This window comes from Ambystoma mexicanum, chromosome 3p (genome assembly GCF_040938575.1).
Source record: "Ambystoma mexicanum isolate Mex_15411 chromosome 3p, UKY_AmexF1_1, whole genome shotgun sequence".
Lineage (NCBI taxonomy): Eukaryota > Metazoa > Chordata > Amphibia > Caudata > Ambystomatidae > Ambystoma > Ambystoma mexicanum.
Window position 1 is genome coordinate 194,929,904 of NC_090925.1, and position 15,936 is coordinate 194,945,839.

Sequence of the window (15,936 nt, forward strand, 5' to 3'; positions counted from 1 at the left end):
ATAAATAGTACATTTGTATATTCATCTGTGTGGACAGCTCATACTTGTGAATCTGTACTGTTGTTAACTGTACTGGCCAGCAGACCCATAATCTAACTCTATGACTTAGGGCTCAGTCTTGTTACCAAGTGAGAGTTTGGATAGGCAAAGTGTGAACATTCTTTGCAGGCCTTATAGGTTAGTTTCTCAGAACACAGTGCTATTGCCTCCTGGCAGGCATCTTGCCCATGCGCACAGTCATGGCACTTTCTATATGGAAAAACTGTACATGGAATTAACCTATTTTAAATAGGGCATGCACATTTTGCACACACATCTTTGTGTATGTGGGATCATTCTCACTGTGTTCACCTGCGCAAGTGTTCCCTAGGAGGTTTTTGGTCCACTTTGATCTTCTTTCCGGAATGAGCTCCTCATTGCTAGAGTGGGAGATTCAGGGGGCAAATCCCCCCCTCCCTCGCGTGGGATCTACCCAGAGAGCTCTCACTCAGTTCTAATGGGGGAGCCACTCTTGACTAGACAGCCACCGTCCTGCCTGGGCTGGACCAATCTCAATGGTTGCTCCCGGTCAACATTCTCAGGAGTTGTTCTGCATGCCTTAGGCATGTCTTCTAAAGATATCCATTCTCACATGCCTATGCCTGGCATCTGTTCTAATCCAGGGTTCTTTATTCCATGGTAGTAGAGTAGGTTTTTCTGAGCCTGTTTAGATTCATTTGATATGCATTGCGCTAGAGGTAAGGTGTGCAAGGTGCTGTTGTTTGGGTAGTTATTGCTTTCAATGTTGCAAATGTGAACTTGTTACATTGTATGGGTTATTGACCCCCATCACTTCTGAAGGGGATATTCGCGTTCCATCAGGCATCATAGTGTTACCCCCCCTTGAGAAGCCATTGTTCTCGCTTTGTGTGACGGTCAGAGCTTGATCTTGGTGGAGGTTCTGGTTCAGGGCTCGTCCTCCCTCCAGCAGAAGGTGGACATGATCATCACAACCTCAGAGCCGTAATCTATGGACACCAGCCTTCAGCAGGACCAAGGCACTTACATATTGTAATTTAGCAATCCCAAAGTGATGACTGTGCTGGTCTCAGATGGTGAGCGGACAGCTTGATTGGCGCCTCAAAGCTGTGTCTGTTTGCAAGCGTCCCATCAGGGCTGCTAGCGGTCCTCGAGGATACGCGCATCCCAAGCCATTGCCCCGCCAGCAAGGGTGCATCCTTTTGGGCAAGATATTATTTGTGTCACACTGGCCTGACATACCGTTCTTCCCTTTCTATGCGCAGCCAACAAGCACAAGCCATGGATCGAGGCCGAATACCAGGGCATCATCATGGAGAACGACAATACGGTGCTGCTGAACCCGCCACTATTCGCCCTCGACAAAGATGCTCCAGTGCACTATGCAGGTACGTAGGAGGAGTATGGTCCTCTGGGCATAAGGTGGTCCTACTAGTCCACAGTTTACGTGTTTTACCTGCGTATCTGCTCTCTAGAGGTTTAAGGGGGCTTCTCAGGTTGTGACCCTCAGGATTGACAGACTTGTCTGAATGCTGGGTTCTTTAAGGGTGTGATTGGTTTGATTGACTGTGCTCTCAAGATCAGATCCTCAGGGCTTGCTGCTCACTAGACACTCTAGGGAAGCGGTATGCAACCTGTGGATCTCCGGATGATTTCGACCGCAATTCCCATGACCTCTCACCATTGACTATGCTGGCTAGGACTGATGGGAGCTGTAATCCAAAATATCTGGAGAGCCAAAGGTTGTAGACCTCTGCTCTAGGACAAGAGGACCACTGAGTGTCTGATCCTGAGCAGAAAAGGCAGGGCATTCTGCATGCCTAAGGCACATCTCACCATAGGAATGTTCTGTGATAACTGCAAGCAATGGGGTGTGGGGGGTTCTTGGAGCCAGACCGTAGAGCCTGAGGATTAGGAATCCAAGCCAGGACATTGGCCATTTCTTGACCAACACCATCTGGAAAATCCTGCAGTCCATAGAGGATATTTTTGAGGTACCTGTCGGAGTAGTAGCCATGGGAGGTTTACTGGTGGCATTAATGGCAGAAATTAAGGCTCTGCGAGTCCTGCACCATCCAGGTCCAATGATCTGTTCAAAATGGCTTCAGGTATTACTGCTAGTGGAGCAATAGGCTTATGAAAGGGTGCTCACTAAAGTAAAAGTGTTGACCTGATCTTTTATATTCTTGCCCCGTCAGGAGAGATCTGCGGGTTTCGGGTGCATGGCCAAGGGGTGCCTTTCGAGGCGGTGATACTGGACAAGTCGACGGGTGAAGGATTAATCCGTGCCAAGGAGCCAGTGGACTGCGAGGTGCAGAAGGAGCACACATTCACTATCCAGGCCTACGACTGTGGCGAGGGCCCCGATGGCGTCAACTCCAAGAAATCCCACAAGTAAGGAGGAACTGGGGGGAAATCCAGAACAGCTGGTCCTGACTGCTGGTGTCACCCACCTCTTTTGGGCTTGTTCTGCCCCTAGGCGTTTAGATAAGCCTGTTAATCTGATGAACCCATTCAGAACACTATCTTAGAGGCACCTGGCTTTTAAAGCAATGTATATATGCCATCCCTGAGTATGGGTAGCCATTCAAAAGGTATACGTTCATTGCACCGCTATCCAGGGCAATCAAACATACAATGGTATTCGACGCAACATTTTCACAAACTTAAGTGCTAGTTTAGGGAGTGGCGTAGAATAGTACAATGTGCTTGTGATTGTTATTATTATTATTATTATTATTATTATTATTATTATTGGTCATTTAAATCGCGCCTCATGTCAGGCTGCTCCAGCTTCTAAGCGCGGGATCGAGTATCAAACCCATCTTGGACAAATTGCCCCAGAGGTATCCTCTCGCCCCAAAATCGGTGTGCTACCCCGTAAAAGGGGGTAGCATACTAATTGGCATAGGCAAGGGAGCAAAGTCTTGGAATGTGGTTGGGACATTCAGAAGGTCAGTCCAATCCCTTGACTAAAGCTGTCAAAGGCCAACCACAGCTGGGTCCTTAAGAAGTTTCATGCCTTTAGAAGGGGTGTTGTTGCCTCTCTGCCTACATTGAAGTCTCACCCTATCGGTTGTCGGTCATTGTGTCCATCATATTACTGGATTCTCAGTAGCTAGACCCTCCACAGAAATCTTTTGATTACCGTGAGGAAGTCTCACTCACAGTAAAAGTCTCCTTGGAAAGCACTACCCCCTATTCCCCAGGTCCTTTTCCCCCAACTTAAGCCTGGAGTTACTCCAAGGGAAAGGGTTGCCCAGGCGATTTCATCAAGGCAACACCCACAGCCCACCTTGTCTCTTTCCATAAACACAGGCATCAGAAGCACTACTGCACATATACACATTTGCGCAAATTGTGGTTTACCCACTCACAAGAGGACCTGCAACTCTACCTCTCTGCCCTGAACTCTCTCAAATCCACTCTTGATAGAGCGAAAAGGGAATTCTTACTCACCCTCATTGACTCTCACTCCAACCATCCTCGTTGGCTCCAGGGCACCCTAAACTCATTCCTCACTCCTCCTAACTCTATGACTATCATCTCCACTCTCATAACTAATTACCTAGCTGAAAACTTTGCTAAAAAGTACCAGAATTAGAGACTCTCTCCTGACCTTGCTCACGCTCCCTCCTCCTACATTTACACTCTGCCTTCTCGACCATCATCCTCTGCCTCCATCTCCCACTTTAGTCGCACTAATACTGGTGAAGTGCTATCTCCATTGATGAATACTAACCCTTCTTGTGCCCCATCAGAGCCTCTTGCTCCTCAGCTATTCAATCCTATTTCCTCTATAGGGGCCTCCCACTTTGCTGAACTCTTCAATCTGTCATTCACAAGGGTTGTGTTCAACCGTTTTACCAATTTCTTAGAAATCCACAACCTTCGAGACCCCCCTACAAGCAGGATTTCACTCCTTTCAATCCATGGAAACTGCTTTCATGAATGTGTCCACCTTCATTGCCTCTGCTAAGCACTCAAACCTATCCTCTATCTCAATTGTCCTTGACCTGTTTGCTGCCTTTGACACTGGCGATAAATTTGATCTCCTTAATACTCTCTTTCTTCTCGGTCAAGCCCTTGCCTAGATTGAATCCTACCTTGCATCAACAAATTCTCTGTCTCCTGGAGCATCAACACTTCTCAACTCAATCTAACTGTTGGTGTTCCACAAGGCTCTGTCTTGGGTATGCTCCTCTTTACACTCTAAACTTCTGCTCTTGGGGCACTAATCTCCTCCTTTGGGTTCTCGTACCAACTCTTTACCGACGACACCCAAATCTTCTTCTCTTTTCTTGAACTCTCCTCTGATCTCCCTATCAATATTTCCAACTGTCTCTCTGCCATTACATATTGGATGGCTTTGCATTCTCTGATGTTAAACTCTACCAAAACACAGGTACTCTTCTTCCCTGCCAAAAGCTCTGTCTCATTTCTTCCTCTGCCTATCCAGTTCCCACCTGATACACTCCCCTACTATTCTTCAGCTAGGACCTCAGTGTCATCTATGACCCTTCTCACACCTTCACTACTTTCATCTCTAAAACCGGAACAGCAGCTCACATCAATCTGCTATATATTAGGAAGCTCAAGCACCTCCTTCCTTTCAACACCTCCAAGCATCTCTTAACCACTCTTGTCTTCTCTAAACTGAACTACTGTGCCAGTATCCTCTTTGTTCTCCCAAACTATGCTTTGTTTCCTTTCGACAAGATCATTAACTTCGCTACCAGGACTCTCTTTGAACTCTCTCACTTCACACCTACTTCCTCGTACCGTCACCAGGCTGGATGGCTGATGATCCAAAACAGGGCCAGATTTACATTTCTTCTCCTGGTTCACAAATCTATCCACAGTTAGGTACCACCGTATCTATCCTCCTCTATCCAACTCTATAAGCCTTCTTGTAATATCTGCTCTGCCTCCTCGACTACCCTTGGGGCTCCTCGCCCTTCATGTCCTTCCTTTCGCTTCCGCTCTTTCTCTCTACTTGCTCCACTAACATGGAATTCTCTTCCCCGGCACATCCGAGAAACAGTCCACACGGATTTGTTCAAAACCAAGCTAAAAGCCTAGCTCATCACCTCTTAGTTACCCTCTTAACCTACCTCTCATCTGCCAGCTAGCTAACATGTTTCCCTCGCCTCTAACATGCCTCTGTCTCTCACTTCCTCTGCCTTCATTCTAGCCCTTCACCCATCATGGTCATGTCCTGAGCACAGCTGGCCGTACCACCTACCAGCACTTAAAAATGTCCAATGTTGGTCGTCCTTAATCTATGTATGTCCACTTATGTATTGTCCCCAGTGACTGTTCATTTTCTCCCCTCCACATCCTGGACAGATTGTCACTAAAACTCAACCCATTGTAAGCTCACTGCTTCCGGTCAAATCTGATTTCTTATCTATTGTACATTTCTTTGTGATCAAAAGAGCACTGTTCCCCCTCTATATAAATAATAAATAAAAAATGATGAGAACTTTCCAGATAGCAAAAAGACAGAATATTCGAATTTGGGTACACACAGATGTTCCAGTATCCCAGGATATCCTAAACCATATCCCCCAATTGTGCAAGCACATGCAGGGGAGCTGCTGGTGCCACCTAATTGCAGGTTTGCCACTCACCTCACTCTGCCCCGTCTCCACACTATGTTTGACTTGAGAAGGGCTTGCTCGCCTACTGTGGCCTCATCGTAATCACTGACTCCACCATTCATACTCTCTGTGACCTCAGGCGTGTTGCCTGACATCTGTATGCCTCCCTCTGACCCTTGCACTGGCCACTTTTAACTCTTTGTGTGGCTTTAAACCTGCCCCTTTTCATCACCGTGCCGCATTCTAACCCAAACTCTCTCAGTGACTATCTGCAATCTCACACAAGTCCCTACACCACCCTTCTGCAGGGGCCAAAATCGTCCATGGGGAGTTGGGGCCGGTTTCTGGCCATGCCTGGGCCGGTTTGGAAGAGAAAAAAAGTGGAAAAAAATATATATTTGTTTTCAAATTCTTTTTTTTCTTCTTCAAAAAGCCTTTCATCCTTCTTAGGTCGATAAATGAATACCAACACAGGTTGGGTGATAATCTATGCATATTTGTTCTATAAAAAAAGAGATTAAACTAAGTGCTATACAATAACATATTATCATTTGGCCTTGGACGTCTGCTTGAATTCACAGTAATTTAGTGTACTTAGGAACAATGCTATTTGATGCCACTTCCTGTTTTGTCAAGGGGTGAAAGGTTGTATTTCATCACTTCCCGTTATGTCACTTCGGGGTGGGGTCAAATGACATCACTTCCGGTGATGTCATCAGAGGTCAAGGGTCGTGAGGCGAGGGGTGGGACACTTTTTTTGAGGCAAGGGGTGGGACACTTTTTTTTGAGTGACTGGGTTTATTTCTTGTCCCAGTCCGACCCTGCCCTTCTGGGCCTTAGTTTGATCTGTGGATCTGAGATTGGTTTTGTGTAACCTCCGAAAAGTCCCTTACCCTCCATATGTCTCATTCCGAACCATGACTCTGTCACTCATTTTCTGGTTGACCTCGGTGAGCCGTTATGCTTCCTCTACCCTCAGTGGCACTCACTTTACTTTACTTTCGTATTTGCACCGCACAGACCAGTTACCCGTAGGCTTAAGGGCGCACATATAACATGACACACATACACAGATCCGATCAGGCGGTGATATTTTTTTATCAGTTGGCAGGTTTGGTAGAATCAGTTCAACAGAAACTCAGTCCGCCACCTGTGTGATATGCACTGAGCAAATGTCTAATCCTCATGCAACATTCTTCTCCAACTGCAGGGCCACCGTGCACGTGCGAGTGAATGACGTGAATGAGTTTGCGCCAGTGTTCGTGGAGAAGGCGTACCGGGTGGCGGTGACGGAGGGCAAGCTGTACGAGCGGGTCCTGAAGGTGGAGGCCATCGACGGGGACTGCTCCCCCCAGTACAGCCAGATCTGCTACTATGAGATCCTGACCCCCAAAGTGCCATTTGTCATTGACAATGATGGTGAGTATTCCTGCACCCCCCTCCAGAGGGCATCTCTACAGCTCTACTCAACAGCCAGCGGTTCCTCACATCATCCAGGGTCCCTCTGAAAATCACTGCATATCACTCATGGATCACCTTACACAAAGCTAGATATCCCCCTGGACATCCCCAAGCAGCAACACATCACCCAAGAACAGTTGCATGGAAGCCTTGCATCTCCCGAGACAAAACCCATATCCAACCTTGTTCTGCACCTGGCATCAACTAGGAATTTCCCTCCAAAACACTACTTGTCAGCGGGAAACCTCCTCATACAATAGCACACATCACCGGGGGGCACCTGCAAAAACACCACATGTCACTCGTGAAGTGCCCCTATACAGGACCACACATCATCTAGGACGTTCCTTGGGTGACACCACATCTCACATTGGGTTCATCTATACAACACAATGTATAACGCATGCAAGCCAGCAAGACACTTCATCTGGATTATGGCCTATGCAACACAATACAACGCCCTGGTATGTTTCTGTAAGAAACCGCATTTCACATATATACACCTTACACCCCAACAAGGAAACACCTTATGAAGCAGCACACATCCTCTGGGGATGTCTGTCTACTAAACCATAGTTCGCCCACAAAACCCTGCGCATGAAAACACACATCACCCTGGAATACTGCTGTGCAACATCAAACATCTCCCAGGAGACCAACCCTTACACCACCACACATCCCCAGGGGGGCGACGCAATTCAACACCTTGCATTTCCTAGGAGCCCTCTATAGCACACTGCACCTCCCTTGACGGGTCAGCCACTGCATGATTTCATACATCATCAAGGAATGCACCTACACTACACATCAACCAGGGGCACCACCTACTGTCTAATTCAACATCACACGTCCCTATACAACACTGCACAACCACTGAAGGACAACACCTTGACAACACCAGGCCACCTCGCTAAAAACCATCCACCACAAAGCATCATCCATCGACTGTGGACCCTTACCAACCAGGGACCATCCCAAAGTACACCACACACCCTCCAGCCCCTTTATAGCACACCACACTTCCTTCCTAACCAGGGACCATCCCAAAGTACACCGCACACCCTCCAGCCCCTTTATAGCACACCACTGTTCCTTCCCAACCCGGGACCATCCCAAAGTACACCACACACCCTCCAGCCCCTTTATAGCACACCGCCCTTCCTTCCCAACCAGGGACCATCCTAAAGTACACCACACACCCTCCAGCCCCTTTATAGCACACCACCCTACCTTCCCAACCAGGCACCATCCCAAAGTACACCACACACCCTCCAGCCCCTTTATAGCACACCACACTTCCTTCCCAACCAGGGACCATCCTAAAGTACACCACACACTCCAGCCCCTTTATAGCGCACCGCCCTTCCTTCCCAAACAGGGACCATCTGAAAGTACACCACACACCCTCCAGCCCCTTTATAGCACACCACCCTTCCTTCCCAACCAGGGACCATCCCAAAGTACACCACACACCCTCCAGCCCCTTTATAGCACACCACCCTTCCTTCCTAACCAGGGACCATCCCAAAGTACACTGCAAACCCTCCAGCCCCTTTATAGCACACCACTGTTCCTTCCCAACCCGGGACCATCCCAAAGTACACCGCACACCCTCCAGCCCCTTTATAGCACACCGCCCTTCCTTCCCAACCAGGGACCATCCTAAAGTACACCACACACCCTCCAGCCCCTTTATAGCACGCCACCGTTCCTTCCCAACCAGGGACCATCCTAAAATACACCACACATCCTCCAGTCCCTTTATAGCACACCACCCTTCCTTCCCAACCCGGGACCATCCCAAAGTACACCACACACCCTCCAACCCCTTTATAGCACGCCACCGTTCCTTCCCAACCAGGGACCATCCTAAAATACACCACACATCCTCCAGCCCCTTTATAGCACACCACCCTTCCTTCCTAACCAGGGACCATCCCAAAGTACACTGCAAACCCTCCAGCCCCTTTATAGCACACCACTGTTCCTTCCCAACCCGGGACCATCCCAAAGTACACCGCGCACCCTCCAGCCCCTTTATAGCACACCACCCTTCCTTCCCAACCAGGGACCATCCTAAAGTACACCACACACCCTCCAGCCCCTTTATAGCACGCCACCGTTCCTTCCCAACCAGGGACCATCCTAAAATACACCACACATCCTCCAGTCCCTTTATAGCACACCACCCTTCCTTCCCAACCCGGGACCATCCCAAAGTACACCACACACCCTCCAACCCCTTTATAGCACGCCACCGTTCCTTCCCAACCAGGGACCATCCTAAAATACACCACACATCCTCCAGCCCCTTTATAGCACACCACCCAAAATGTATATCATCCCTATTATTTAGATCCCTTTTCCTTTCTTTTGCTCATTCTCTTTATTCTGTTCTCTATTTTGCTATCATTATTTTTTCATTCACTTTCTTTCCAGTGAGTTATTTCCCCCTGTGTTGTTTTCTTTCTATCAGCCTATCTATTTTCATTTCATTTCAGTTTCCTACTGTGGTTCGGTATCCTTTGTCTTCTTCTTTCTCCTTTTCGTGTTTTTCACTGATCTTTAATGCATTCTCTCGTTCACGCTCTGTTCCCTTGTTCTCTGTTTCTTTGCTTTCCTTTCCCAAATATGTTCTCTTTCAATTTCTTCTCCCCTTCCTCTATCTTTTTTGTTCTTTCCACATTTCTTTTGAACTAATTTCATCTTTTTTTCTTTGTTTCAGTCATTGAATGTTTTCTTTGTGTTTTCTTAGTTTGTTGTATGATTATCCCTACTCTCCACTGCGTTTCACCTTCAATCATTTTACTATATCTTTCATAATCCGTTTACTTTTCTCTTCTTTATGTCTTTTGTTTTTAGTCTTTTATTCTACCCTTTCCTTTTGCCAACAAAGTATTTGCTTCCATATTTTGTTGTTTTTCACTTCAGACTATTTGTATTCCCTTACATTTTCTTTCCCCAGTCATATACATTGTTTCCTCTTTCTTTTTGATTTATTTGACCTTTATTTTGTTTTTTTGTTTTACCTTTCAGTTATTTGACATATATGTGTTCTCTTTCTTCAGTTCATTAGTGTATTGTTTTTGTCTCCCTTTGCTTTACATACATTCTCTAATTGTTTCCTATTTTTCAAAAATATGTTTTCTGTCCCTATTTTAATTTCCTTTATGTTTCTTTCGTCAAATTTTCAAGGTGTTGAGTATTTCTCACAAAACCTTCAATAAATAAGTGTTAACACCTCTGTCTCTTGCTCGCCTTTGTATATGCTTACATGTCTTTACAGTATATATTTTAAACTCAATCTCTTTGCTTTGCACTGTTGTTCTCGCCCTTCTTTGACACTCTCCCTTTTCTTTCTGTAACTCTTATCCTCTTCAGGGAACATTAAGATCACAGAGAAGTTAGACTACAAGCGTGAAGCCTTGTACAAGTTCACTGTGACAGCCTATGACTGTGGCAAAAAGCGTGCCTCTGATGATGCCGAAGTGGAAGTACAGGTGAAACCCACCTGTAAGCCCTCCTGGCAAGGTAAGAGAGAACTGCTAAGGCATGGTAATCTTCTGCTTTCTGGTTGAGGTTCAGAAATTGCCCAGCTTTCTGTGTTTCAGCAGTTAATGGTAAAAAGTAAGTCCAGGACCTGTCGACAGGAGAAGGAATTTCAATTCTTCAATTTAACCTAACGGTGGCATTATGTGTCGTTGTTCCGTGTTCGCATGACTAGGCTGGAATAAGCGCATTGAGTACGCCCCTGGATCTGGAAGTATGCCCCTGTTCCCCAGCATACGCCTGGAGACCTGCGAGGAGCCCCTCTGGAACATTCAAGCCACGGTGGAGCTGCAGACCAACCATGTGGCCAAGGGCTGCGACAGAGACAACTACTCGGAGAGATCCCTGCGCAAGCTGTGCGGTAGGTTCCACGTTGTGCTGCCGCGGGTTGGCCTGAGCTCCCTGTCGTATGTGAGAAAACCCCCTGTGCACTCTATAAAAACACTGGTTATGTTATGTCATGTTACTGTGTGCCACGACTCCTGATGTGAGCAAGGGCCCTAGGAGCAACTACGAGCTTAGTTTGAAGGACAAGTCTGCTTGACACCATATATTTGTTATAGTGAATATTTAAAAGTTCTCCATAAGTAACATCTACTTTTCTAGGAAGTGATCAAATTTAACAAAGTGTGTTAAATCCTACCGGATTTCCTGTTAGCGAGGCTCCCCTCTAATGCAGTTCCTGGTATTGTGGGACTAGCATTCGCATGTGGACGTCCCATCTCATAGCCCCTCCTCACATATGAACATCCCACCTTCAGGATGCTGGCTGAAGGCAATTCCCTACTGAAGGGGTTTTTCAATGCTTTGAAAATGTTGAACGCCCCTTTTAAATGGGTTCTCTAAGTTCAAAACGTGTGGGTCTTGCAGCAATGTATTAGAAGCTTGTTTGTACCCGGATACCTTGCGAGGGTGTTAGATAGATTTCATATCTACGCACTTAGTTTTACTTCTGTAAGGTTTATTTTGTATTAAAAGTGGTCAGCCTACACATGTTTCGACCCCAGGGTTCTTTTCAAGGCTAAGGTTTGCTTGTTTATGTGCCACGTCTATGGACCGTGGTGTGTAAATATTTTACCTAGGCCCGTTAGGGCTGTTTGCTGTGAGGCGGTTTGACGCAGGTGTAGTCGGTTCCTCCACTTTCCTAGCAACACTCATACTCTCTCTGCTTTCCACATTATGCTCTTCTCTTTTATTTTGTTTCTTCCTCTCGATTACCCTCCTGGCTCCGACCGGAAAGCTATCTTCTTTTCCCTACTCCATTACACCCTCTCCTCCTTCTTACTCCTCTATTTTCTCTTTCTTTGTTCAGGTGCCTCCAGCGGAGAGTTTGACCTCCTCCCCACCCCAAGCCCAAACTCTAACTGGACCTCCGGCCTCTCAGTCCACTACAGCCAGGACAGCAGTGTCATCTACTGGTTCAACGGAACCCAGTCCACCCTTGTGCCCCATGGGGCTGTGCAGGAGGGCCTCAGCGACCATTTTACCCTTGCCTTCTGGATGAAGCATGCCGTCAGCCCCATCAAGCCAAAGAAGGAGGAGGAGACTGTCATCTGCAACACAATTAAAAACGGTGAGTGGTCCGTAAGGCCGGGTATGTTTGGATGCGGGCTATCCTTGTGTCTGGAATAGCTGCTCGAGTATGCTATAGATTAGCTTGCGATTCTGATATACTGCTTTGGGTGTAAAATGTTTATGCAGGAGTTTGTGGTGTATTATTTTGGATTTGTGATATATCCATTTGGGTCTGCAGCCTACACATTTTTTCAGTTTTGATGGGATTCGACTCCTATACCACCACATTGCTGGGCAGCATAGTCCTTGCTAGTGCCCAACAGTCGGGAAGATGATATATTTGATCATCACAGTTGGGCCACCTCATAGCACAAGTGGACACCCAGGCTCACACTGCTATGGTCTTTTGGCCTCACACTGCTATGGTCTTTGCAAAGGATCCATGCGTCTTTACAGATTCCAGCTTCCCCCATTTTTGGCCCAACAAATACTTTTACAGAATCCCTCCTACTGGTTCTGAGGTCAGCAGCCCCTGTCACAGAATGCTCCTCCCTGAACTAGCCCTCTCAATTCTCTCCATCTTCCTCTTTGGGGGCTGTGCTCCCAACGCTTCCATGTCATATCGACAAAAGAAATTACTTTGTAGTAATTTACTTCATGGGAGTTACTATGAAAGTTTACTTCGAATTTTGTTTTCTTATTCGGGGGCATCACCCCATATCCACCCATCCCCTTCATTATCACGCCTCCCCCAAACGGCTTTTACCCCTTAACCCACAAACACACACAACATTTTTAAGTAATTCGAAGTAATGAGCGGGAAGTAAATTACAACAGCAGACCCTCCCAACACCCCAGCTCCTTTCTTGTTTCTTGCCCTTTAATGGGGGGCTTTGCCCGCCATGGATCTCACAGACTCATCACCCGCCCCTACCCACCACGATACTGCACCTTACCTCTCCCCGAGGAGCTTCGCCCCGCCTCCCCATGGCCACCTACGCAACACATCCTCCTTAGATCCCACCCCGAAACGTCCTCTGCATTGGTGGCCAACAGAGGCCATCAAAAGAGGACCATTCGGCTGGCAGCTGCACGACACATTGGTGGCGACTCACGTTCGACGCTGCAAGATTGTGGCAATGTGTGTTCAGTTTCGATGAATAGACGCCTTTGCAATCAATGTGTTCAACGGCTTTACTTCATGGAGTGATGAGACAGATGGGCACATAACGCGCGCCCTGGTGCAGGGGCATGTTTTGGGAAGGGGAGGGCACAATAAGGATTGTAGATAATGATCCAAACGGGGAATCATTATCAAGAATCGGGCTATCTATTAGTACAAATTGGAGTTCCTTGCCGAACAGGAGAAGTTGGGATGGAATGGAGCGGATGGGGGAGAGATATGTCATTCCGGTACGACGTCGTTTCATCGCCTGTTTTTATACATCGCCAGGCTTTTAAACGTGCACATTACATCGAATGTGCTCATCAAATTTTTTTAGGGGGGGTGGGAAAGGGCAAATAAGGGTTTGGGTGGGTTGGCAAAAGTAAAAAATAAGTGTGGGTGGGCTGTTTGGGAGACCCCCCCCCCCAAAAAAAAAAAGCACATTCGATGGAATGTGCACGTTTAAAGGCCTGGCGATGTAAAAGCAGGCGATGAAATCACATGGAACCTGTCATTCCCTGGCAGGTTGCTTAGTAATAGTTTTTTTTCCTACAGGAATTGAGGGAATGATAGAATATTCTTGGTTGCTTTGTTTTAACCCTTTAAGTGCCAAGGACGAGTATGCTCGTCCTTTTTGCTTAGACTTGCATAATATAGGGTCACTGGTGAAACCATGATGTATGCATTTCTATAATATATATAATCATTTGAATAGGGCCAATGCTTTGATCTGATGTCAGTGTAGGCCTCAGAAGATGGGTGAGATGTTGGTTTCTTAGAGCCTGTGATCTGTTCTATGGCTGTGCTTAGTGTTCTTTTCGGTGCAGTGAGTTTGTCGTTAGGGGATTCTATGGCTGGTGTCTACTCGTTTTTACAGTCTTGGTGAAGCTTGGAAATGGATTTGGGAAAGGAATCTTTTGAGTTGTCCAAGTCTGAAGGGTTGATAATGGGTTCGAGGAGTGGATTTACATATGGGTTTGCACGGCGCTAAGTGGGATGCCTTGTATGATGCGCTGCGCATTCCCTCTCATATGGTATGGCTAGGGTGTGCACTAGCCATCATGAGGGTCATTGAGGTTAGGGGCATGGATGTCACCACTCAGGATCAAAGAGCAATCAAACTGTGGTCACTGACCAAAAATATCATCACAAAGGAGTTATTAATGTGGCATTACCTGTTTGTATAGATTTATTTAAAACGGTAATTTAATCAATATGTGTTCATTAGATGATTTACATCACAGTAAGTCATTAAAACTGGAGTACAGACAAAGTGCATAGCGCAAGGTACAATAGTGTTTATTGTCAGTATCTTAGTGGGAACACATCACATATACGCAAGAGACTCTACACAGCAGCTAAACATAACACATAGACAACTAGACACCACAAAGTTATAAACATTTATTACAGCAGTAGTGCGATCACCTACAATTTGTTTAACAGAGTTATATACACATGAGATGCAAACTTCACCTTTTTTTACCATTTATGTGTGATCCTTTATGTTTAAATGTGTCTTGAATGCGTCATAATTCTTCTTTATTTTTTTATTTTCATTTTTTTGTTGATTTAGCTGAAATGAATCAGCTTTTAAATGTATTTACAAAAAGAAAAATAATTAATAAAACTCATATTACAATATCATGAATCAAATTATATCGTAAATCAGGTTACATTGTAAATCAAATCACACTGTTGTATACACACCATGTTACTGTCAAAATATAAATGCAATCTAAACATGCCCTACTATTTAAAACATGACAAACTCTATGTTAAAAAATAACATAAATTAATATAAAAAAATAAGATAGCTTATCACAAGATCACATAACATTATGTTAGGCTATTTACAAAACAAATTTCGAAACTCTTCAGCAAGTCACTATTGCTGTTTGCAATGAAGCGGAGCGAGTGTAGAATTTCAGAGATGTATATAACATGTGTTGTGATATTTACAAGTCTAGCTTCAAAGCATTTCAGAAGTTCATAGTTGCTATTTGCGTTGAGACATTAGATGTACATAATAAATATGACCAGCGCAAATCACAGTCTAATGAGCCTATGGGGGTACAGTGACACCCAAAAGAAATCATTCTGAATTCCACTAAGGCTGGGCAATCAACTGTCAGATGTTCAAGCGACTCTTCAGATTTTTTGATTCAGGCAAAACCGACAAAACTTTAGGTGGTTGGGTATTAATTTGCGCCTGACCTGGATCTGTCTCGCAGGCCAAAGATCGAACCATAATCTAAGGATAATTGTTCTTTATTAACATTCTCAAAAACTAAAAGTTAATGTTAAACATGCATGTTGGAAAAGGCACCAGTTTGCCTGGGGAGCCAAAAGTAAGTTAACCAGGCTCTCCAAGGGTAGAAGCCGAGCTAAATAGCTCCCAGTTCCCAGCATTTTCGAACCCTGCATTAGTTCTCATCCAAATCAAATAAAAAGGTGTATCAGCATTTGCCTACTCAATGTATATTGATTAGACTTTGTTTTTTGCACTCAAACAGCAGCAAGTTTCGGCCAATGCGGCCCGTGGGTTTGTGGCCAGGCCTTCTTCAGGGCGTAATAGAATTGACTTGGGTGATATGTTCCTTCAGAAATTCTTTTGTTGAATTC

General features: G+C 45.7%; 1 protein-coding gene across 1 annotated transcript in view; it reads left to right on the forward strand.

The window, feature by feature from the left end:
• Positions 1–15,936, forward strand: part of CLSTN3 (calsyntenin 3) — a 196,989-nt gene that overhangs the window by 123,239 nt on the left and 57,814 nt on the right. The window contains exons 2-7 of the mRNA XM_069650614.1: positions 1,284–1,406; positions 2,217–2,412; positions 6,832–7,040; positions 10,464–10,613; positions 10,807–10,992; positions 11,944–12,204. Coding sequence (XP_069506715.1) covers positions 1,284–1,406; positions 2,217–2,412; positions 6,832–7,040; positions 10,464–10,613; positions 10,807–10,992; positions 11,944–12,204 — 1,125 coding nt within the window. The remainder of the gene's footprint in view (positions 1–1,283; positions 1,407–2,216; positions 2,413–6,831; positions 7,041–10,463; positions 10,614–10,806; positions 10,993–11,943; positions 12,205–15,936) is intronic.